The following is a 26151-nucleotide window of genomic DNA, read 5'->3' on the forward strand; positions in this document are numbered from 1 at the left end:
ATGTTTTTACAGAAGGAACCCCCTGCATAGGGACCCTATTCAGAAGGTACGAGTATGTAGTTTGATGGAGACAAAGTCTGTTCTTGCCGCAGCTTCAAGGGAGACCTGCCGCTTTAATCAGGAACCACAGAGAGCTTCATTAACTAGAGAGACCCTTTGATCCACAACAGGAAGGAAGATGGGTGGGACTTAGTATTAGATGTTTTCATCCCTTTACCTTTTCTGTTGCAAAGCACTGTGGTTTTGACCTCAGGCATACAGGAGATGGTTGGTGGGGACAAAGGATTGGTTCATTAAGGTTGGCTTGGCCTACACCAAGCACTGTGACCCATTTGGCTTTAAGAGAGGGCTGATGCCCTCCTTTGGCAGATCATCTGAAGACTTCACAAGGAGTAGCAAGAAGAAATCAGCATCGGACCCTGGCGGAAGGTACAGTCTGCCTTACATCTTCCGCCAATGAAGGAAAGCGAGGACCTCCACGAAGGAAGCAAGATCCCTCCCCTAAACATCTCCCAAGGAACAGATGGAGATACTGCATCCAGAGAACCCTCCAGCAGCTCTGGAACTGGTACCCAGCCAGCACACAGAGTGCCCTGCTAGGCTCTGCAGCAAAGTTCCTAGGTGGGAAGTGCCAGAGAGTCTCTGGACCAAACTAATGACAAGGCAGCTGCCTGCAACACACTCCTCAGCTTTGGGCCGTCCACCTTAAAGGACGGCACAAGCCCAGTGAGGAAGCTAGGAGGAGTGCATCGATAAGCATCAACCAGCCTTAAAGGACATTTTCGAGCCAGTCGAGCCCCTTGAGCTGCAACTGACTGCACCGCTGATTGTTGTCATGCCACAGTCGCCAACACCCGAGATGCCTTGACCAGTGGTTCAGACCCGCCAACCAGCACTGAGACAACGATTCCTGACCCTGAGCCGGCATGTAGGCTACCCTGCAGCCATCCGTCCAGCCTCACTCGCCGAAACTGCCTGCTCCCTGATACCCGCAGCGGTCTTTCGTCTTGAACCCTGTCGAGCACCAAGAACTTCTACAAAGCACAAGGTACACTGTGGTTCTGATCCGCTGGTCCTTCTCCGAAGGCTCCTATTGACATTGTACGACCCATTGCTTCCTTAGTGCTGAAACCAAGTATACTTGAACTATTGTGATCAATTACTTTACCCACTCCCCTCCTGTCAGTATCCAGAGTGCATCCTTTTTCCTGCTTTGAAACTGTCTGTCCTCTGCATTCCTGTACAGGGTGGGTTGTATTTTGTAGTGTGCTAGAACTGTCTTTTGTGATAATAATAAAGTAGATATTTTTACCCAACCTTGCCCGGACATTCCCTTTTATCATTGGGTAATAAGGAACAAGTTACTTACCTGTAACTGTTGTTCTCCAGCATGGGTCTGGCATGGATTCACATGCTCATGAATATTCCCCGTCATCAGGCTGGGAATCCTCGGTAAAGAAAAATCAGTATCAGTTTCGTTTCTGATCTGTCTTAAGTAGTAGTAACCAATCACTGATATCTGCGTCATACTGACCACAGCCAATGACTGCCCTCTACCTAAACCCCGCCTCTGGCAGCCATCTTCAGATTTGGTAGCACGTGAAGTGGCAGTATGACCAAGTGAAGAGCCGCAGAGGGGTAGGCGGGAGGGTTCGCATGTGAATCCATGCCAGACCCATGCTGGAGAACAACAATTACAGGTAAGTAACTTGTTCCTTCTCCAGCATGGGGTCTGGCATGGATTCACATGCTCATGAATATAAGAATAAATAGCAGTACACACATGCACAACCACGGGGGGTGGCAAAAGGCTCAACATTAAGCAATACAAAAAACTCAACATTAAGCATCTCTTACCTCCTCACCAGGCTCACCTTAAGCAAACAGGTTGCGCAGCACTGCTTGGCCGACCCTGGAATCCCGATCAACGCAGTAGAATCTCGTGAAGGTGTGCGTCGACCTCCACGTAGCAGCCCTGCAGATGTCCAGCAGGGGCACACCAGATAAGAACGCCGTAGTAGCAGCGATTGCTCTGGTCGAATGGGCTCTCGGACAGCCTGGCAGCGGTCGGTTAGCCAACCGGTGGCAGTGCATGATGCAGCCGGAGAGCCATCTGGAAATAGAAGACTTCGAGAGAGCCTTCCCTTGATTCACAGGTCCAAAGTTCACGAACAGCTGTGATGTCCTCCGGAAACTCTTTGTGCGGTCCACGTAGAACTTCAGCGCTCTAGACACATCCAGCGAGTGCAAAGTCCTCTCGGCCGGCGACGAAGGAGACGGGAAGAAAACAGGTAACACCAGGGGCTCGTTAAGATGGAAGTCCGACGGCACCTTGGGCATAAAGGAGGGGTGCGTCCTAAGCACCACCCTCGAGGCATGGAAAGTCAAGTACGGTGCTTTGCAGGATAGGGCCTGGATCTCTCCCACTCGTCGTGCGGAGGTAATGGCCACCAGGAATGCAGTCTTCCACGACACAAACTTCATCGGTGCAGAGTGCATCGGCTCGAATGGGGGCCCCATGAGCCTGGTCAGCACCACGTTAAGTTCCCACGCCGGGGCCTTCACCGGCGGAAACGACCAGAACTCTTTTACTAGTCGATGGGACCACAGGGACGTCCGTCCTGTGGTTCTGGTATATCTGGAGATCGCCGCCAGATGAATCTTAATGGAGGCATGGGCTAGCCCAGCCTTTGCCAGCGATAGCAGGTACGGCAGCACTTGAGGGGCCGTAATCCATAGGGGGTTGATCTTCTGTGCTCCGCACCAGATAGAGAACCTCTTCCACTTATGACCGTAGCATTTGAGAGTCAAGGACGCCCTGGCCTTTGCAAGAACCTCTCTGCAATCGGCCGGTATATCGTAGCCTCCAAACTCTAGCGCTGCAGGAGCCAAGCCTGCAGGTTCAGCGACGCCGGGTCGTGATGGAAGATGGCGCCTCCTTCTCTGGAGAGAAGGTCCGCGTCCGCCGACAGCTTGATGGGAAGGGACGTTGACAAGTCCAGAAGGTCCGGGAACCAGATCTGCCTCGGCCACGCCGGTGCGACGAGGATCATCCTGCACCGGGACCTCTTGAGCTGGTTGATGAGTCGAAGCAGCAACAGCAACGGAGGGAACGCATACAGGTATAGGCCGTCCCAGGGGAACGAGAACGCATTGCCCATGCTTCTCGGCTGGGGAAACCTGCTGGCGAACTTCTTGCACTTCGAGTTCGTCGCTGTTGCGAACAGGTCGATTTGGGGTTTGCCCCATTGTCGGAAGAGTTGATCCACCTGATCCTGGCGCAGTTCCCACTCGTGACACGCGCGCAGCTCCCTGCTGAGCGAGTCGGCGATGGTGTTTCTTTCTCCTGCCAGGTGGAAGAAGACCAGGAACATCCCCTGGGCGACCGCCCAGTGCCACAGATCCTGTGCCTCCTTGGATAGGGCTGGGGATCTGGTGCCTCCCTGCTTCCGTATGTAAAACATTGTCATGGTGTTGTCCGTGAAGATCCGCACCACCTTGCCCTTGAGCGACGGGAGGAACGATTTGAGAGCCCAGAATACGGCTCGGAGTTCCAGGACGTTGATGTGCAGGAGCCTCTCCTCCGGGAGCCAGAGGCCTCTTGCGTGGAGATCTCCGGTGTGGGCGCCCCAACCTTCCAGGGAGGCGTCCGTCGTCACCGTCTCCTGGTACGCCGGCGTCGCAAAGTCCTTGCCCGCCGTGAGGTGCGCTCGAACGCCCCACCACTGAATCGCCCGCCGGAACACCTCGTTGAGGGGGACCCTGTCTTCGAAGGTGCCCGTCGCCTGCATCCAGCGGGCGTCGAGAAATTCTTGAAGAGGGCGCATCCGTAGTCTCCAGAGGCGCACCAGGTAGATGCAAGAGGACATCATCCCCAGGAGGGACTTGATGGACCTCACCCTGGCCACGTCCGTGGCTAGCAGGTGCTGCACTTTGCCTAGAATGGTATTCGTCCGTTCTTCCGACGGTGCCGCCAGGCGCCTCACTGTATCGAGCTTCGCTCCCAGAAACAGGGCCACCTGCGACGGCACCAGGTGGGACTTTGGGTAGTTTATGGCGAATCCCAGGTCTGTGAGTAGCTGGTCGGTCCTCGCAGTGTGTTCGACGGCGAGTTCCCTCGTCCTTGAGCGGATGAGCCAGTCGTCCATTTAGGAGTAGACGTGAATCCCCTGCAGGCGCAGCCGCGCCGCCACAGGTGCTAGGCACTTGGTAAAGACCCTGGGGGCCGACTTCAATCCGAACGGCAGTGCTCTGAATTGGTAGTGGCGTCCCTGGACGACGAACCTGAGGAACTTTCGGTGACTTTTGAGGATGGGAACGTGGAAGTATGCATCCTCCAGGTCCAACGACGACAGAAAGTCGCCTTCCTCCAGCTGTCCCAGTACGTGCTGGAGGGTGACCATCCTGAACTTTTGTGACCTGATGTGTTTGTTCAAACGACGAAGGTCCAGGATGGGGCACCAGCCGCCCGTCTTCTTCCTGACGAGGAAGTACCTTGAGTACACCCCGGAGCCCCGGAGCCTCTTCGGGACAAGCTCGATGGCGCCTTTCCTGAGCATCGCCCCTACTTCCAACAGCAGTTGCAGGACGTGATTTTCCTTCCTGGCCACAGGTGGAACGTGAGGGCACTTCTTCAGGAATTCAATAGAGTGTCCTCTTGCCAGGGTATCCAGCACCCAACGGTCGGTGGAGATGGACTTCCACACGCAGACGAAATTCGTCAGCCGGCCTCCCACCGGGGTGCTTCGGTGGGGGCCCGAGACCACAGCCGGTTCAGTCCTGCTTGGAGGTGGTGGCCTTGCCGCCCTGGCCACCTTGCCGACGGCGGCGAGGCGCTCCCTGCTTGCCGCGACCCCTGTAGGCCTCCTGAGACGAGGAGCGTGCCGCCTGGCGGTAGGACGACGAGCCACCGCTGGATCCCTTGGAGGCACCCTGTCTGCCTCCGGAGCTCCGAAAGGGCCGTCGTTGCTGAAGGGCTCCTAGGGCGCGGGCCGTCTCCGTGTCCGTCTTTATGGCTTGGAGGGATTCGTCCACCGCCTTCCCGAACAAGTTGCTGCCGTCGAACGGCATGTCCAACACCCTGGTCTGGACGTCCTGACGGAAGTCGGTCGCCCGGAGCCAACCCCGTCTTCGTAGGCAAACACTGTTGCCCAGCTGGCGGAACCCGGTATCGGCAATATCGGTTGCCACCGTTATGGCGTGGTCCGATGCCACCTTGCCTTCTTGAAGTATTTCCAGGGCCTCGGACCTCTTGTCGTCCGGTAGGAAGTCCAATATGGGGGCCAGCTTAAACCAGAGCTCCCTGTCGTAACGGGCCACGATCGCCAGGGCGTTGGCCGCTTTGATCGTCGTCGCCGCCGACGAAATGACCCGCCGCCCCATGGCGTCCAACTTCTTTCCCTCGCCGTCCGGCGGGGAATTCGACGTCGAGGCTCTTGACCCCCGCCGCTTTCTTCTTCGCCGCCGCCGAGACGACCGAGTCTGGCGTTGGCTGGGCCCTGAGGCACAGGGGAGCGGTTTCGGGGACCCGGTACTTCTTCTCGTACCGGTCCCGTTTGGCTGGTGCCGTGGAGGGGTTCTTGAGAACCGACAGGCCCTCCTCCCAGATGTCATCGATTAGAGGCACCGCAATGACAGTCTTCCTCTTGGCCTCCCGGCGCTGATAAGAGGACACCTTCCCTTTTCTGCTCCTCCGGGCAGAGCTGGAACAATTCGGACGCCCTGCCGATCATGGCGTGGAATGAGCCAATCTCGTCGGGCGGCGAAGCCCGGGAGACGGGAGACCCGTTCCGTCGTCGTCGCCCTCAGAACCCGTCGTCGAGCCCATCGCACCGTCAACTCCCAACTCATGGGAGGATGAGGAGGGAACTGTAGGCCTTACGGGGGCGAGTGGAGGAGAGGGTTGGGTCCTCCGTCGTTTGTTCTGAGGACTTCCCGACGGGCCAGGTTGCGGGTCCTCCGGCCTGGGCCGTGGGAATCTCGTCCTTATCTCAGAGCATAAGGTCTGGATCGCAGACAAAATGGCCGCCGAGCCATCCTGAGGCCTAGGTTCCGGCTGCGCCGGAAGGGATGGCTGCTCTTCCTCGCCATCGTCGTCTTCCTCAGTTATCTCCCGAGGATCTTCCTTACGGGATCGAACCTTCTCGAATTGGACTTCGAGGTTCCTCACGGCCTCGGTCAGTTCCTCCTCCGAGGCTGACTCCGAGCTCGAGGAGACTACCGTGCCCCCCCCTCGCTTCTTCCATCATGGTGGCCATGACGATGGGTTGAAAAGAGGATTCCCTCCTTGGCGGCAGGGAAACTCTAGTCCCGGAGACAGTCTCCGCTGGCGTGGTCTCTGCCGGCTTGGCCAGAGTCGCCGCGATCGCCTCGATAGAGGCCTTTGCCTGCTGGGTAGTGGCCTTAACCACCTTAGGTGCGTCCCGGGCCTTCTCCTTAGGGGGAGGGGCGACGCCTCGCTCCCCCTCTTCCGAGATCGGACGGGGCTTCTCCCGAAGCTTACCCGGGGTCTCGAACTTCCTCTTCCCCGAACCGGAGCGCTGGCTCGTGGTTGACGGTGCCGGGGAAGGCGCGCCCTGCCTGGCGACCAAAGAGCCCGACCTTACGGCGCTCCCGGAGCCAGCGGACTCGCGGCGCTTGGCCTGGTGTTGGGCCCCCGTCGCCGGGGCGCCCGCACAGGACTTAGAAGCCCGCTCTGACCCTTTCTTCTTATTCTCACCCGTTGAGCCCTTCTCCAACCTGCTGGCGAGATGGGATCGACGGTCCCTCATGGTCCGCTCCGACAAGTTCTTGCAGAACTGGCAGTCCTTCTCTACATGAGTCTTGTCCCCATGAAGACAGTAGAGGCATCGCGAATGTTCGTCTTCCTTAAACACATTCTGCAGCCCGCATCCAGGGCAGCTGCGAAACAGCTTGGGTCCGGGTGACGACCTCGCGTCCTGGGCCATCTCGAAGTAGGCCGCGAATCTTCTGGAATCCTCCAAGAAGTTGATTTGATGAAATCTTCACCCTTAAGGGGCGTAGGAAAATCCCATAACGGGTAGCCGTTAACGGGAGTAGAAACGGTGGAGCTTGAGGCTCGATTAACCGAAAAAATGTGAAAATTCACCTGAAAAAGCGCAACACGCGCAGTAAAAGCTCGAGAGCTAAGCACGAGGACTCCCAACACTTGAACGTGCGGTAAAAATCTGAAGATGGCTGCCAGAGGCGGGGCTTAGGTAGAGGGCAGTCATTGGCTGTGGTCAGTATGACGCAGAGATCAGTGATTGGTTACTACTACGAAAGACAGATCAGAAACGAAACTGATACTGGTTTTTCTTTACCGAGGATTCCCAGCCTGACGACGGGGAATATTCATGAGCATGTGAATCCATGCCAGACCCCATGCTGGAGAATTGTATTTTCGCTGCGTTGCAACTAACCAACGATCCATGACCTTATGGAGATAAGCCTGCGTTCTGTCCACGTTACCAAAATTGGCAAGGAGGTTTATAATTTACTTGCATTTCCAATCTGTTCGGATCCCTTCTGGTGTACCAAAGATGTGGGGCTGCTTGATACATCCCTTCTGGTGTACCAGAGATGTGGGGCTGCTTGATAGTTTAGAAACCGATATTCATCCCTGGACCACTTGTGCCCCGGAAGTTGGTTTGTCACAAGTACCAAATAGGTGTGCTAAAACATGAACTAATGTTGCATCATCAATATAAAGAACGTGATGAAAGCAGTTACACAGCACTGTACAAAACATATTTAATATAATGATTTGCATGATACGAGGGTGGCACAGAAATCCAATTCCAGTTTTGCTTGATTTCTGCAGCTCGTTAGCCACTTATTTTACCCAGGAAAGTTCTGTTCTGGGAGACAGGACGAGCAGTTCTGAAACCACACACCTAAATTACCATGACTACTACTCCCCTGCAACTGTAATGGAGGGAAGGTCAGAACAACGGATGTCCCAGTTAAGTCCACTGTCTGAATGAAAAGTGACACAGCAAATTTGAAACCAGTATGGAGGCAGTCTACAGAGGGATGTCCTCAACGACTAGGCCTAATCGCAAATGAAAAGCACTCGATGTACAAAGTCACAGGAACAGAACTGTGTTTGATAAAAATTAAAAAAAAAGTTCTTTGCTAGTTCGTTTATCTAGAAATTATACAAGTAGGCTGCTTGATTCGCTAGAGGGTTCACTTTTTCATAGAAGGGTACTCGGTCAGGTTGTCTTACCTTGCAATTAAAATATGTCGACTCTTCTCTTTTGCAAACTTTAGTCGCATAGGGGGTTTTGTTTACTTCGACAGTAGTTAAGAACCCGGATGTTGCGTTAGACGCTGTATTTTCATGATCTCATATCAGCTATTGCTCAAGCTGTTTTTTTATTTTATTATTAAAGCGCTTCTATAGAATATTAAAACATTTGTGAATGCCCAAAGCACCACTGCAAATAGCATTATGTCATCCCAATGGGATTATTGTAATGCTACTGATTTGCGACTACCTCACACTAGCAATTACAGAGGTGTATAATTTCTGCTAGGAGTTGCTGGATGGTGAGACCTAATTTCCTGTTGTAGAGGTGGAGTCAAGTACCCCCACCAAAAGCTCCGCCCCATGTTGCTTATATGTTGGGAGCCGGAAATTGCAACACGTGTAGTACCAGTAATGATGCCTGTACCACAGAAAATCATGGAAACAAGGTATCCTTAAGAAACCTTATATGCATTCACGAAGAAATAATGGCGTTTTGGACAGAGTTCCGGAAGAAGCGTGAAAGAGAAGACTGGTGACGTCATATGGAGCAGATGACGCACCTGGAAATGATGTACGATGCAGAAGAACATAGACGTTCTATAAGCTCTGAAGAGGAGATGGTAAAGATGAGCAACATTTTGGGCTCGAGAAGAAGATGCTCATGCTACAGAAACGCTGAAGAACATGTACATCAGTTTACACTTGTACAGATGCAGTAACGCAAGTAGAAAAAGTGATCTTAAGGCTGGCTACATAGTGAATTGCTTTGCGGCAATGCGCCAATGTATGATACATAGGAATGTATAGAACCTGGATATTCCACAGTGTACTTTAAGCATGGCTTGAAACCCTGTGATTGGAAAAGGGTTTTTCAGTGTGGCGCAGTTGGAAAATAACTAAAAGCAATGGAGAAATATAACAAAGGCTTGGCTGGCCCAGCACCAAGAAGATGAGGCCACTGTGTGCCTGGTTGTCCATCAAGTAGTTACACTGAACGTGAGAAAGAAAAACTCTGTTTGAAATGGAATGGAAAAACACTGCAGGTGTCAAAAGTTCATTTAATAGAATTAAATGCTGCAAAAGGTTTGAAAATGCAGTCTACCAGTCACATGGTCAGATCAAAATAGACATTGGGTCGAGCTACTCCGAAACCAAGAAGATACTCCCTTTATTTCCCAGGCACAGAGAGCTTCTACAAGGCCAAGTTCAAAGCCTAATTGACTGGCAGACCACGGAAGTGATGATAGATGTGGGGTTAATTGGAAGGGGGGCATGATCACGCCGACCTTCCATGCACCTGGTATGGTAGCCTGCGTGCTGCTAGTTTGTGAAATATTCCAGAAGGATACAAAGGTGCCAAACCAATGGTAGGGAGCCACGTATCAAAGAGCCCTATAGTTTGTATAACCAATGAAATGTTGAGTATTAGAGTGGCACGACAGATGATTTGCACTTGGGATGGACTTAGTTGCCCACCTGATAGTAGAAACCCAATCACTTCCCCAGTCAGTATGGAACGTATACTTAGATGTTCCTTGTAATCCTAGCACATCCCCAAGTATGTTTTTTGTAGTTTGCCAAGTAGTGTGACGTCACTTATGACGCGTCTTTGCTATATAAATTGTGTTTTTTGTGTTATGCGCAGAGAGAACACGAGCGAACGTCCGTTGATGTCCATTGTAACTCCCTGTTTTAGACAATTGCAAAAAAAACAGCACCGAGTTTTGCCAACTTCCCGAGTCGGTTTGATTATTGAGGTTTATAATTACATAACATACATAATAATAATGTACATAATTAAATAGAAGTAGGCAGTAGATGCGGCCTAGAGAAGGCATTAAAGAAGGTTGAGATCCATCTTCTTCAGGTCGAGCTCCTGATTGCATGGGGATGACAGTTGGATCTTGAACTTTCATCCTCAGGCATCCTCAGGCAAGCTTGTGGGACTAAACATTTACCTGAGTCTAAGAGGCATAGCCTTTAATCTAAGACAAAGCTTTTTAGCCATTGTTCTTATGTGGGGCACAGACTTGGGTTTGTTATCCGAATCTGACCTCCAAGAGGATATCGACATATGGTTGAAGACGCACCTGATATGGAGAATTGACCATGACCAGGCAGTGTTCCCGCTGCGGTACATGGACAGCCGAACGCTGTGGAGGCGTACGCGAGCTGATCGGTAAGCTGGAGCATCTGCAAAAGTAAAGTCGACCATGGGAAGTAAAGTGGAAGGGCTATGGCTGCAGAGTCATGCGAGACCTCGACATTAAGTGGTTGTGAGCGGCATAAAAAGGCACAGATGCCGAGAAGAAGAGGTAAGACAGTGTAGGGCACAAACTTGGTGGGTAGGCCAACAAAATAAGTGCAGTGGTTCACCGGACCTTCTAGGAAGCTGAAGGAGATAGTCTCTGGACAATGCCAAGGAAAAGCTTAACAAGGAAGGGGGGTAGAAAAAGGGTGAAAAATAGCTTTGCCCATGTTCAAAAGCACAATGCAGGTACGGGATTCCAAATGGAGCCCACCAAGACCACTGAGCTGTATACAACAAGCACCCAACTGAAAATGGGTCTAGAACATGCATTCCTATCTCAAGTTCCGCCTTGAAGTCTGAAAGTCATTGCTAATCCTAATGCTGCACCCCCACCAGGACTTGCACTAGGTAAAGCATCTTAAACCTGGCCTGGCCAAGGAACCGATTGGCGTTTAAGGGGGTATAGAACACGCTTCTGAAATCACTAAGAACCTCGACACAGCACTTCTGGGCCAAAATCTAGGGAGCCCAGGCAAAAAGGATGGCTGTTAAGATAAGATGCCAATGTTGCCTTTGTGTTAAGAGAGAAGAATTATTTGTGTACAACATAGAACTTTAACGCAGGTGGTTTTACCAGTGTAAATCTGTCAAAACGGAGAATCTGCAGTGAACAGCAGAGACAGTCCGAATCTAGGCACGTAAACATAAGCAAGAATGTTTTGCAGACAAGCTTTGCATCTGTAAGGTCAACCTGAAAGTCTGTGCAAATGACAGTGGACAGGGGCATTGATATTTCCAAACGTATTGGCAAAAACAAGAAAGCAAGTTACAATCTATGCCAACTGTACTTTTTTTCACAATCTTTATAGTGTGCATGTCCCCCCACCACATCCTCATACCCCAGTGTTTACAGATCCTCATACCTCCCAATGCCAGGGCCTCTTAACATGGCAAGTTCCCACCACAGCCAACCTTCTGAGCCCCCCAATCTCTCCTTTGTCCATTCCCTTTCGATGTCAGGCACATAGAACATCCGTCTTGTCCATCCCTACGAATCCCCGCCATTGCATACACCACTGCTCAACAACCTTGCATGGTGTGTGGCCCCTGCAATGGGCAAATGCCTCGCCCATTCAGCACAATGCATGCAGCACGGGGCAGTTCCCTGTTCCAGGAGAGACGAGCGAGTCTAGGCTAAGCCAAGGTGATGGAGGGTTCGGGTGCCCACTGCCAAACGCATGCTGCGCAACAGCCAGGCTGCTGTTACTTTAAATGAGCGAAATATTCCGTGGTAGAAATGCTGGTAAGCTTATCGAATAGCTTCTTACATCCATGCACACGTTCTCGCTATGTGAGCCCAAAAATCTATAACTAAAGGAATTCAGCCACAAGTAAAACAACGCACAACTGCTGCTGCCCCATCCTCGTGGAGAAAGGAATGGGGGTTGGGCCGAGGGTGTGTGTAATAAATAAATAAATAAATATTATAATATAATATATATATGAAATGGCACGCATGCTCACTGGAACGCTTCTTTTTCAAATCAGAAAAGCCGGTTCAGTGTCACACTCCAGTCTCGCACACGTCATGATGACATCATTCCACAAGCGTGGACGAAAAGGGACGGGGTGTAGGAGAATCTGTAGGTACAGTGACAAATGCTACCAAAGCATTTTCCTACAGAAAAAAGGGTATGCATGGCCCCCCTCCACGCATGCTTAGCTAACAGGGAATCTTGAACCACCAGCAAAGCAGGTGGTTCAAAAGCCTCCATAATCTGCTGCACTCGGAAACTAGTCATTTTCCCAAGCAAGAGAACTTGCTCGTTCAAGCTGGCGAAGTGGTAACGAAATTCCAACATGAAATTACATTTCCCCAACAAATATAATTAAGCAGCTCGCAATGGCCTTCCTTCATTTAAGGCTTAATCACATTGTGTTCCCTTCCATCTGCCTTACTGTCACAGTAATGACTGATCTCAACCCCAACAGAGAGGAACAAGCTGCAATTCAGGCTTCAATGTAATCTCACAACAGGTGTGGACACAAAATACCCAGTCATTGATGCACATATCAAACACCACAGCATTGACGTAACATTACCTGGTGTGTCGCTCTCGGTTCCACACTGTAATCAGAAGTCGCTTCTGTTCGTCTCCATCATCAAAAGGGCTGTGAAAGCAAAGCAGCACACTTAGCAGTGAACCGTACTGTCACATCACGTATTTCAAAGAAGAAAAATGTTGCTTGGTATAGGCTGACAAATTACCAAATCAAACCTTTATTTGCATTTTCTAATTCAATGCTCTATATTTCACATTACATAAACATTCCTGCAGTTTTTTTTACATTTTTAAATACTTTTGTTGGTAAACTGTATTGCTACATTTCATACCAAAGTAGGCGAAAGAAAGAAAATGACCTCGCAAGCAAAAATAACGCATGGTCAAATCGCTCCCTAGGTCTAATCAATATTGAAGATTTTCCATGGTAAAGAAAAACCACTGCCCTGTTATTTCAGCATCGGACTAATTGCTTCTGCCAGGACTAGCTGTTGGTTTTTAACATCTTAACAGCCACATAGGCTAGAGTGAATTATGTTGTGTCGTATGCATGTTCAGTATTTCTTAATCGCAATCATAAGTAGTGGCGAAGGGTGGCCTTTTTAGGTGAACTCCCGACGACACACTAACTGGCAATTGCCCCCAACAGAAATATTTAATGAACTCATCTCTAAAATAGATTGTCTTCTTCAAAAAACCCTCTCTTGATCCTACTTCCCCCAACAACTACCGTCCCATCACCACTGTCCCATTCCTCCTTAGGATCTTAGATAATGCAGCCGACAGCCAGATCCAACATTTGCTAGAATCTAACGCCATCCTAGGTAAAAGGCAATCAGGTTTCCGCAATGGCCATGGTACGGAAACCGCCCTCTTGGACCTTAAAAAACAATTAACAGAGATAATGGACAAGGGCAAACCAGCCCTCCTATTACTCCTGGATCTCTCGGCCGCGTTTGATCTCGTTGATCATAAGATTCTTACCTCCCATCTCTCAAACGCAGCTCACTTCTCCAAACAGGCCTCTTCCTGGATAACCTCCTTCCTAGAAGGCAGAGCCATTAAGGTAATCTCCGGACAGGCAACCGCAGCTCCCACCACTATCCACTGTGGAGTTCCCCAGGGATCTTGCACTACGCCTACTCTCTACAATCTGTTTACAAAGCCACTCTTCGACAAACTTGACTCCCTAGGCATAGCTTACACCAACAATGCCGACGATACGCAAGTACTCCTCCCTCTCACTGGATCCTACGACCAAGGTGTAGCAGCCCTCCTACATATATACGCTACCATCCAAGCCTGGATGGCAGCCAATGGACTCTGCCGAAAGGAGGCAAAACAGAGATCATCCTCCTAGGCCAAAGAAATACTGCCCAAACTCGACCAAAAATACTGCAACTTCACCATCGACAACACCATCATCCCGGTCTCCTCCTCTGTGAAGACTGTGGAGTCTTCCTAGATTCCACCCTATCAATGACTCGACAGGTCAATGCCATTGCCTTCGCTTCTGCCCATACCACCAAACTGAAATGCTATAAAACCTTTCCTATCTAGCCAAAATTGCCTCTCCATCGCCTGAGCCACTAGTGGAGCTAAATTAGATTATTGTAATGCTCTCCTAGCAGGCACTTCGGGCAAAAGTCTAAACAGGCTCCAAATAGTCCAAAACAACGGGCTCAGAGCAGCACTCATTATCCCCAAAAGAGACCACGTCACGCAGGCTAGACGGGCTGCCCATTGGCTCCCTGTTAAGGAGAGAATCACCTTTAAGACCCTCACTTTAACGCACAAATGCCTTAGCCTCACTGCCCGAACCTACCTATCCGAAACAATCACCAGAGATACCTCCTCTCGTCCTAGGAGAAGTCACTACATCAACCGATTGCGCATCCTTCCCATCAAAAGAGCAGGGAAATCGGTTTTCCACATTTATCACCTAAACTTTGGAATGCCTTACCCAATGCACTCAGAGCCGAAACATCCCTCACAGCTTTCTGCGAAACCCTCAAAACAACAATCTTCAACTAACTTCTCCCCCCGCTACCCTCTACCCCCTCGCCAACCATTACTCGGCAGGTTTTTATTTCCATTTTACCATCGTTTGTTTTTTTATCATTCCTCACTCTCATGTAACTAAGTATTCTTTCTGTAACCTGCAACTATCTCCTGTAACAGCGCCACAATGCCTCTGGGCTGCTACACGCTTTATAAATGTTAATAAATAAATACCCAGACTCCTGATCAATAGACAACCTAACGCCCAAGAGAAAACACAACCGAGCTTGGAGGCGGCACAAAGTAGCAGTGTGTTGTGTAAAAGTTCCACTACTCACTTAATATTTTTAAAAAAGACTAAAAAATGATTGCATGGAGCATTGGCAGTTGTGAGGGGATCCGAATTGAGAGCCGGACACAAAGTTATGGCATTCTCTAAGCCAGACATTTTATGAAACAGAAATGGGTTGGGAAAACGCCTCTCTAGCACTATTCTAAAGAGAAACTTCCCTACCTAGAAAACTAAAACTAAAGATCAGTCTGAGTCAAATAGTCAGTAACTTAAAAGCAGTCCTTGTGTCCAAAATGCCCTAGGCTGACCCTCAGTCTAGAAACAAAACAAAGGAAAGGTTTTTGACTTGATGTTAGCAAAAAATGTTCACAACCAAAAATATAAGGATTACTTCAACAAAGGTGTTCTCCAAGGAAAGACTCTTGAATCTAGAGGGTGGTTCCCTTCCACTGGATGCTTAGGTACGGTGGCATGAGTGTCTCTTTATCAAACAGTTCCTTTGTTTCTTCACTGGACTCAAAGTTCTTGTTCAAACAATACATTCCATAACAGTCTTTCTTTAGCTCTTCTTGTACCTTATGCAGATCCCCTGCTATATTCCGCTGCCAGTTATCTTCCCACAATGTCAGCTGTCTGGTGTACTGGCTTGCCAGGACTTCTTTTTTGCTTCTCTATTCTTTTCACTATACCACAGTAGCATATACCCTGAGGTGCTCGGTAGATTTGCCTATGGTAAAACTTGCTTCAGCTTTCCCCCACATTGGCATCTCATGCATCTGTACTTGCTTGTGGCTGCACTTTGTCATGTCTGCATTCAAATATTATTCTTATTGGGTATTGAATTGGTATTGGTCTGTATTCAAACCACTTTTGAGAAATTTCCGTATTAGCAATCTTGTTTCATTCAGTCACTCGGTTGCATGCGTGTCGGTACGCTGCGGGGTCCCCAATGGCTTTGGGCAGACCGACCAGTCGTTCCGAGCGTCTCCGACTCTTGCCGTGCCTCTGTGATGAAGCTTCCTCACTGGTTCGGCTTCTGACACTGTGCAGATGTTCCCTCAGCACTCGCCGGCTTTTCTCTGTGGCCTGGACCGGAGAACACTGCCTCTCTGCATGACCGTACCTCCAGGAGTTCCTCTGCGGCTCCCAGTGCTTGAATGTCCCTTCGGGTATGCCTGCTGAGCCTCTCCTCCCTTCTCGCCACACCGGTATGTTTGTCACTACCTGGATTTGCATGTCTTCTCTTGCACTGCTTTCTCCTGCACAGTTCTTTCCCACACTGCCTGTACCATTAGTGTAGATACCATTTTTAAATGTCCTGCACACTTTAGGTCAAGCAAAACAACTAGCCTGCACGTTAGGCTTCAAGCTTCTCTTAGTGTGCATACATTCCTTCCTCCTCGTCTCAGTACCTGAGGATTTACGGGAGCTGACGTCCATAGAGGTTTTGGGATTTCTTAGATAGTGTTGTTCAAACGTCTCATATAAAGACATCAGAAACAGGAGATGTTATATGTAGATTGTGAGTGTTTGAGTCATAGATGGGGGTTTGACTAGAGTGAGCGAAACATGTTGTATGACATTTACTGTAAGGGGGACACGTTTGGTGACAAGAGGCCATTAAGAACTCTGGTATTGTAGGGTCTTCCTCAGGGGAAAGGAGGGATACCGCGTCTCACCCGATGGAGTCACCACCTCATCCCGGTAGTTGTATCCTGCCAGGTGATCCTCCCTCACATAGCGGCCCCCAGGGTCAGGATCTGGTAGCGGCTGCCAACCCCCGACCACATGGGAGGAGGTCACCGCCGGGGAATCAGTGATGACTCCACTGGATTCATCACACAGTGCTCCAGGAAGCTGGAAGTAAATGGATTTTGTTTAGGGAGGAAAAATATACTTTTCATTCCCAACAGTATATTTTAAGAGAAGTAAAAATGTATTTTAAACTTGAGGTAGAGACATTTTTCATGCAATACAAACATCTTTGTTGCTAGTACTTCCCATTAACTAAAAGAATTTTTTTTTTTTAATTGTACAGTCTTCACACCCGGCCAGAGGTTCTCCTTGCAGGAAAGTGCAGGCCACAAACACATCACCTGAGAAGTGCAGGTGGCACAAGGGGTCAGACATATGTTCCGTATTGCTCATTGTTGTGAGTTTTGGTCTGATTTTAGGGAGTAATTGTTGGAGTATCAACTCCAGATGGTGACAATTGAAAAAGTGAAAAATCAATCAGCAGGGTGGTCCACCCTGGGCACGGGTGAAAGGCCTTTTCAGACCATAGCTTTCTGACCCAATCTATAAGTGCTGCAGCCCCTCTGATTTTCAACCATCAAAAGACTCACTCGGGTATAGCTGCATCAGACACATACTCTCTTTTCTAGTTTTCTCAGCATTATTATTGCAACGTAGCAATAAGGAATCTAACTGGTATTGTCACATGCCGGGGCAATCCTACAGAAAGCCCCCCTCTCTATCAGCAAAGCTACATCTTCTGTTTCTACATAGGGGCTAAGCCTGGCAACGCGCTCTATCTGAGCAGATGAATCAATCGAAGAACGGGTCGATTAAGTGGTTGTGCCAGGATCGCACCACACTCGAGCAAGAAGGTTAACCAGGATTGAAAAGCGAGGATCTGGTTTCGCTGTGTGCAACGTGACCACTAAACCACACTGTCTCTGTGGATCCGTCATGCATGGCCATTTCAGCAACGTTGCAAGGAACCTCATGGAGAAAGGACGAGACCTTATGTACTAATAAACCTCACACATAATCCAAGACTCCAAGCAGAGCTAATGTATATAAAATGCACAGAAGAATCACACATGTATATCATGGCTTGGAATAAACATTCCCGCAGCCCCTTTTTCCTTCCACCACCGCCCGTGCCCGTAGTGCACACAATCCTCGCTCTCGGGCAAGGTTATGCCACCATTAAAAAATAATAAAAGAAGACGTACAAATAAATAAAGTTGTACGTTTCCTGTGTGTTACAATCTATAGAATGCAACCAAAAGCTAACCAAGTGTGTGCGGTATTGCTGTATATTGCACATACCTGGTTAGCTTCTTGCTCTAGGTTTAGAAAGCAAGGTAGTTCGTTTTAAAAGGGATTCCAAGTCCTCGTGTTTATGGAAAATAAACGATTCACGGAGGTGGCTTCGATAATGAAATAATTATCCAAACTGGATAATAAGGTTGCTGCCTCTTTTCCTGAAGCCCACATTCCATACTTGGGGGCCTAGCACCCCCTCAGAATCCTGCAGCATTGACCAATCCAACCACAAACACTTTTGGCAATACAATGGCAGTTTCTAACTTGGCAAAAGCGCAAACACGCAGAGGAATCGGCGGAAATATTTAAAGGTGGCGCAGAAACAAAATGTCTTCCCAGAAAACTGTGTTCATCCAATCATGTTCTTCCCCAGGTTCTCAAAGCAGGAGATCAATGTTGCAAAATGCTTTGAAGTCATGGGTCACAAAGTTCGGAACTCACTTCCTCCTGCCTTACATTTACTCACGGCATTTAAATACAAAGTTACCGTTATGGTCAATTTAATAACGTTTTAATGTTTAACCTCTCTATTGCAGGAGCCGAAGTTGGAATTCATAGACCAGGAGCAGGCAGTAGCCCCTTGGTGCCAAGATTTTTCTCTAACCAGGAGTTCCACTTAAAGTGACCCAGGAGCTATTGAATTCCAGTCTCGTGGATGGAATGGCTGAAAGCTGGCAAAGCTGTTTCCATCCAAACTGAGCCACGCACCCAAAAAATGCACATGCTTCGAACCCCTCCAATTGCTATGCCTTGTACTCCAACTCTGACTGTTCCTATGCAATCCTGTCTCTTGCCATGTTGCTTTACAGGTTTTCCCTTTCCACATTCTTTAAATTGCGTTACCTTTCATTTCGTTTCCATTTCTTTTTTGTCAGTTCTTCCATCTTGCTGCCGCCCCCCTTTTAGTCTTTAACCATCTATGCTGCTACATCATAACTCTGCCATTACATATGCTACTGTATTAATCTGTTATTAGCTCTGCTGCCAACTTTCTGTGATGTGACCATGCGCCCTCATTCTCTCTGCTGCTGATACCACACAATGAGGCAACAAAAATAACTTCCAAATTAGATGCAACTAGAACTTTGTGTACAGTACATATGACCATTCATGTTAACATTTCTTGTAGAACTTCGCTAATGCCCTTTTTATACTAATTCCCACACAGGCATACTTGTGTGGCATCAGTTGGCATGGGGAGCCAAAAGTAGCTCCTAGCAGTTGTTGGTGTCAAGCTAAACAGGCTCTTCTAGGCCCTATCCAGGAGCTAGATAGCTCGCAGCAATGTCATACCCTGCTGTTAACTAAAGTATAAATCACAACCATGAAGAATCCTTTGTAAACATATGTATGGGTGCCACGTAAGGGTCAATAACATGATACAAGATGCTTCAGTAGCAATAGTAGGAAAGGACATGAATTTAATTTCAAAATACATGATTGAGTCTACAAATTATCATTTAAATCTGATCTTTATCTAAACATATACTTTTGCTGCTCAGATGGAGTTAAAGGTGTTAAGATCTGTTCAACGTGCAGCTTCTTAGAGCCATCTGTGACACCAATGGCTTTCTCAATTTCCCACACATATTCATTCAAAGTCAAGTTATTTGTATCTCGATATTCTGATCAGATGTTTCATACAATAAATCACTTTTTTGAAACAAAATTCAAAATTGCAATCAAAAACAATACAAAATTCAGCTGGTGATAATCCAAAGTAGAACATGCTAAAATGGCCTGTCTTCATTGACTGAGTCGAAATTACTGCTCCAATTAGTAGAAGAAATAAGAGAGTCCTGTGCACAAGACTCAATACTCACAAGAGGAAGCACTCGTGAAACACTGGGTTTTTGCTGTCTGGAACCGTCTTTGTCTTCTGTCTGCACTTTGGATCCGTTTCAGGTACCAGAGACATCTTGGGTGGAAGATAACAGGAATTAATATACACATTCGTGTAGCAAGCTGGCACTCACATTCTGTGGTCGCGTGCGCGCAGCACAGTCTCTACTTATAAAAGTCCTTCAAAATGAAGATCTGACTCCGAGCAATCAGAGGCTGCGGCTCAGCGTGATCCCTCCACGGCCAGTAATTCCCATAAAGCATGAAAAGTCCTTTTGATCGCATCTTCTTTGCAGGGCATCTTTGAATAAAATTAATCACTATGACGAATAATCCTGCAATTCCAATGTAGACCTTTGAATACTAAATGAAAATAAAATATATTGATGGGATAAACCACCTATTCCCCTGCCAGCATGAATATTGCAGGGTGCCTAGGAGTTCAGTGACACAAGACCACACAACTAATATCTTTGATAAAGTCAAAGAACTCCGTAATGACTTGCAAAATAATGCTTACACACAATTAAGGTTATTTTATTTGTCTACTACACCACTGCTCCCAAAAATAATATTCATGGGTTTGTTCCCCCCCATCACCACATTTTCTTTCTGCCTTTAATCAGTTTTTAATTCGCTTGTCTTTTCCCCTTTTTTTCTAGCATTGACCCCGTTTCCCGGTTTTACTTTTCCTTCACATCCATTTCCCACGTTTTTTTCTTACCTCTCCAGTTCCCTTCATATTTTTCCTTGCAGCCTTCCTCCTCTTGAACCACTTTCTGTCTCTCTTATTATGTTGTCTGGTTCCTGCATTTTATCGTTTGCCCTCTTCGTTGACATTTGTAGTTTTTTCCATTTCAATTTATATTCAGATATTAATTTTCCCAACATATGTATTTCTCAAACACTACCTGGGTCCTCAAGCATGTGCAAGCACATTGTATATGGGTTAGTGCAGTCTCTGGTCTAGAGCTCCCAGCTGGCTTTTTCTCTGAGCACTTCCTTTAAGGTCGACCCACTGCCAGCCTAAGGGTCATGCCCTCAAGTCTCCTAGCTGAGCCTTGTTTCTAGGCTGCAAGTTAACTGGCACAACCACCCTCTACTCTGCCTCCATGCCACTATAACTTTCTTGCTCTTGATATCACAGGTTCGCCCTCGCTCTTCTTCTCAACTCTCTATAGCATCACTACTTTATCCAGAACACTATCCTAACAACCTCAGATGCTGGAGGTGTGTGCCTCTTTTTATACAGGTGTTGATATGGGAATTGTCTCAAAAAGTGAATGACCCCTTATGGTTTTGCTTTAGGGTATGTCTTTCTCTAATGGTTCCACCGTCTCCGTCTGTGTACAATCTATTAGCGTTTGACTGCAAGTGGAGAGCATGTTTCAATAACAGGAGTTCATTGTCTCATGCTATGCGTTCCAAGCTTCCAAAACCCGTGTCTGCTATGTTGGGAATCAGGCAGTGTACTGCAGTGCAAATGACTTGTGGAGTCACTGATGTGTCATCATTCCCCTCTCAAACAAAATACAAGACCCCTGTGGGGTCTCAATGCTGACAGCGGCAGAAGTGGTGCTCTCAGAACTCTGGGTTATCCCCATAAGTTTCTCCCAGGGGGTCCTGCAGTGGTTGGCTCCTCCTGCACCCCCACCCCTCGTTCTCCTGAGCTCCTCAGTCTCCCTCTGTAGGTGACAAACTGGTGTCCTTATGACATCATCCAGTAGGTACCATTAACTCCTTGCCCCACTTCCTTTCCTTAAATCCAAACAGTCCCAAAACGTCTGGGCCTCTATCCATTCAATATAAGACACAAAACATTCAAAGGTACGGCAGCACAGAGAATACATTTACTATAGAAAGGACTGCATTACAACTGACCACAAAAAACGTACCCTCTATGCTGCATCCTAAAAGGGGACATGCAGGTAAACTCAGAGTGAATACCACGCGGGGAGATCTACCCTAACTAAAGAGTGAGGCATTGCTAAACTCCAGAGAAAAGGGGATGGTAAATCTTCAACAAGAGACTGATCTGCCCTTGGCTCCTTTAACGAATTGCGTCTTTAGAGGACCTGTGGGCAATGATCAATCAACAAACCCACTCGGAAGCCCCTATGTAAAAAAGACATGGCTCTAACTGAGCCACAATAAAGGGCTGAATCGTATTTTCCACACCACTTCTGAAAGCAACCTGTTGTGACCTAGCACCTGGCAGGATGAGCTGCGAGTGTGTGTCTAAGTGGAGCTTGGAATGTGGTGTGAGGCCTGGAGCCTAGGGAGCATGAGTTTTCCACGGAGGACAGTTAGAGACAGAGGCAGAGAGAGAGCCAGAAGAGGTAGAAGCTAATTACCTGCTCTCCTTACTTACCTTCCTACTTATACTGTAACAATAAAGCAAGTTTACCTTTTCTACATGCCTGGCTCTGGAGTGGTTCATGTGTCCTGCCTGAAGTTGATGCCACTCCAAGATACATCAAAACCCTTTTGCCTGAAGTCAAAAGGGTGAGCAGAATTTCTCTGGAACCTTTTGCTCGGCCACTGCCAGCTCTCTGGGAAAGCCCTTCTGTTAAAGACAATGTGTCTGTCTGAGTGAGAAGAGAAGGTGCCTGGGGGGATCCCACTCACAGGTGGAGACTCTGGCAGACAAAGCACTACTGAAGGACTCCACGTTCGGGCGATCCAGTGCTGTAGGAGTAAAAGACATTCCATGTGAACCCAGAAATGTACTACCAACACGACCTTCATCCTGATCTTGGTCAGGAGCCTTGTAATCAAGCCAGGAGGAGGGAAGACATAGAAGACACGGGGCCTATTTGAACGTGATGTCCTCCACTCCAAAGACAATGGATTGAAGTCTTGAGAGCAAATCCTCTGCAGCATGGCACTCAGCCAGAAAGCAAAGATCTAAGCCCAGCTTGCCAACCAGTCCTCGCAAAATCAGAGTGTTTTCTAGCCTAAGACAGGAGTGCGAGGAACGAAAGCCTGTAAACTCATTAGCTAATGCAATCTCAATTCCTGGAATATGCTACCATTACTCCGCTATCCGAACCATCACAGTATGACCCCCCGAGAAAGCTGGCAAAGAAGAGACAAGTGTGGCCGATGGCAGCCAACACCTTCCTTTTCAACCTCCTTCCAAACTTGCTCTTTAGCCATCTGCCCTGGCAGGACGTATTGTCTCCCTGAAAGCTGGCATATGTGGTAAGGGTAAGAGATGGTGTAGGACTTATTCGAAAACCCTCCAATAGGGGCTACTGTAACAGCACTACCCTAAAGAACAGGGAGAAAGGAACCCTCTGGTAAAAAGTTCCACTTCTGCCAGAGAACATGGGATATCAAATGCCCGAGATAGAATCAAGCCCTACAAAGGGGAAGGCTGCCATGTCTACCCGAGTACTTAGTCATAGCTGTGCTGAAGCTGATCCATGTAGTAATAGGTCCCGGAGACTGAACAATAGTTTCCTGGCTCACTAATCTAGAAGGCACAGCCGCTGTACTGAACCATAGCCCAATGTACTTTGGTACTCAACCAGAGTTTAATGACCTTGAGCTCTTGCATCCGGTAGAAAAAGGTTTGGCTTGTACTTTAGAAACAAAGTGTGTATCTGAAAAGGATCATTTGCCAACCAGTTGTCACTCTCTGGGTGGGCCTGCTTCACCACCGAATCAACCAGAAATAATTATTTCAGGCCAAACTTTGCGATAGAAAATTGGAAACCAGACTAGTTTGTAAATGGCAGCAGCCTTTCGATGACATGGTGTATCTGGGCAATAAAGTGTGGTTTATGTGCTAAGTAAACAAAACACTTCTCCTGGAACCAGTGGTGGAACTATTCTCTGGAGAATCGTTTGAGCTAGATTGCTTTGAGGAATCCATTTGCAACATTGAGAACACAAAGAAGCCATTTTGCTCCTGGTGTACCGTCAATTGAATGCGTAAAAGTCCTTAACGCATTCACTTAACGGTGCACCTCATTTCATGCATTTGGATGACCTCCCCTTCCTCTCCACCATACAAATGATCCACGTATTTGCACCAGCATGTATTTTCATGCTGGCACAAATGCTGTAGATTTCTATAGAGTACGCCAGCATTTTACACCAGCAAAACAGAGGCATACTCTATAGGAAGGGAGAGGCTGCCTTGGACTTCAAATAGAAATTCTTTCTGTAGTCGCTCCAAACTTCAGAAATAAATTCTTTCTTTATAGCCGGCCCACAGCGGAACTAATTTCTTTCTGAAGAAAATACATTATTTCTGTTCCAGTTGGTATGCTGAGATGTGGAGCCACTCTAGCTCCTCTGTGCATGACAGGAAGCAGGAAGATCTCACTGCTTCTTGGGTCCTGTCTGCAGCGAGCACACGGGTGTCATGATCCATCGATCACTCCTCTTCTCGTCTTCCTGGTCCCTGGCACGTCGGGGGTTACTCGCTGTAGTACACCCAACATGGCCGTATACACGGAACGCAGTCTATCGACCTTTACGTCCTATGCAGCACGTTCTAGAAATTAGCCACTGCCCTGCGGTTCCGCGCGTCTCAACGCTACCGATAGCTGTGGCCTGACGTGCTCCGTAGTTCGTACTCCTGAACTGTGTTGCTTCCTGGTGCCCGGACCTTCCTCCTTCTCCTTTCCTACCACCTTTTGTTGATCCTGTCTCTTCTGCGTTCCGCGCAGACCGCCTCCGTCTGCTGTGTCCATTCCAAGCTTCCTGGAGTTTCCTAGATCCCGGACGAAGAAGCTGATCGAATCCTGGAATCCGAAGACGGCCGAGCGGGCTTGTACAAGACCCGAACTGCTCGAAAGAAAACCCTGACAAAGGACTCCGCAAAACAGAGAAAACAGGTGAGAAAAGGGGAAACCTGTGACAACGGGTGCTCATGGAGAGGCACTTCAGAGCATAGGATTTGGGGGGAAAAGAAGACATTTTTTTAAGTTTTGGTATGAATGTATGTGAGGGTGTTGCATTTTCATTATGTAGGATTGTATCTATGCTTGCGCGCAAGGGGTGTGTTTCATATTATGCAATGTGTGTTTGAATGAGTGAGCGTATAATGTATGGGTGGTTAGGTGTGAGTGTGAATGACCGAGGGAATGATGCATATAAATAGTGAGTGAATATTGTGTACATTTGTGTGTGCGCTTGTGTTTAATGCTGGGACAAGGAGCAGATTTTGGCAGGTGTAGGTCTTGGGGCAGAGGGAGCAGGAGAGGGGTTGGGTAGGGAGATTTAGCTAAAAATGCCATTTGTAATGGATATCTATGATAAAGAAAGCATGATATGAGTTATGTGGCTAGACTGGCATTTGCGTGCAGCAAGTCTAGCTATTTCTTACAGTTGCATGGCATTTATTACTGGCCATCATCAAGGGTGAAGAAAACACGATCAGTGGTATTACGTGTCTATACTGACCCACATTGTACAGCCAGTTTGGAAATGTTTTCTTATTGTGGCATGGCATTTTTAATGGCACACCAACTAGATGTATGTCTTTACGTGGAGATACTGGTATTGACAGAGCCAGTGTGGACATGTTTTCTTATAGTATCTTTACTGGCATTATGCGCGGATCAAACATGAGTATGTTCTTATATGGGAATACTTGCATATATTGGTGCAGGCAGAATGGGAATGTATGATCACAGCCAACTGTTGATAACTTGCATCCGTTTAATTTTTGGATTGTAGTTACCGTACAAAACCAATTGCAAACTGTCTGGGATTTTACACAATTTGTCACTGAAAGTATGCAATCTATTGGACCATTTTAACCCTTTATTCAAACCTTTTTCTGAGGGGTGAGGGTTGGACACCACCCAATCCCATTTGGTTGGTTCGTGCTCGCTCGGGCTGGGCGAGTGACTGGTGGGCAGGGGTGTTGCTAGGTCTGGAAAAGATCTGGGGCTACACTAATGTCTGGACTTTCGGGACTTGGGGCTAGCTAGCCTTTTGGTTGTAGCCCCTGAGCGTCTATCTGGGGCTACAACCAAAAGACCTGGGGCTATAACCCCCTTAGCCCTCCCCATAGCAACGACTCTGCTGGTGGGTGAATGGGTATGAATGTGAGCGTGCAAGGTTGGGGCCCTTGCATGGGGCATTGGAAAATTGATGTTTTTGTACAAGTTTACTGGCATGTTTGGGCAAAGCCAACTGGATTGGGGGTGAGGGCTTTATAGCGCAAGGGGGCAGGCAGACTGGACATGTTCTGTGATATGGCATTGTTTTTCTCACATAAGGGGCAAGGCCAAAATGATGTGTTCTTATGTAGGGCATGTGGGGGCACTTGTGCAGTCAGCAGGTAAAGGTTTCCTTACTGTAGCATTGCATGTTTTTCAACAGGAAGTGTCTTCTTACATGGTGGTGCGGGAGTAGATGAAGCCTTTGTGCA

General features: G+C 48.1%; 1 protein-coding gene across 4 annotated transcripts in view; it reads right to left on the reverse strand.

Annotated features, from left to right (window-relative positions):
* The window catches only part of RGS3 (regulator of G protein signaling 3), a 1502625-nt gene that overhangs the window by 1075349 nt on the left and 401125 nt on the right, over positions 1 to 26151 (reverse strand). For all 4 annotated transcript variants that reach the window (XM_069609876.1, XM_069609875.1, XM_069609874.1 and 1 more), the window contains 2 exons: positions 19739 to 19833; positions 12609 to 12677 (listed from right to left, as the gene is read on the reverse strand). In XM_069609876.1, the coding sequence (XP_069465977.1) occupies positions 12609 to 12677; positions 19739 to 19833 (164 nt within the window). The remainder of the gene's footprint in view (positions 1 to 12608; positions 12678 to 19738; positions 19834 to 26151) is intronic.

This window comes from Ambystoma mexicanum, chromosome 8 (genome assembly GCF_040938575.1).
Source record: "Ambystoma mexicanum isolate Mex_15411 chromosome 8, UKY_AmexF1_1, whole genome shotgun sequence".
Taxonomy (NCBI): Eukaryota; Metazoa; Chordata; class Amphibia; order Caudata; family Ambystomatidae; genus Ambystoma; species Ambystoma mexicanum.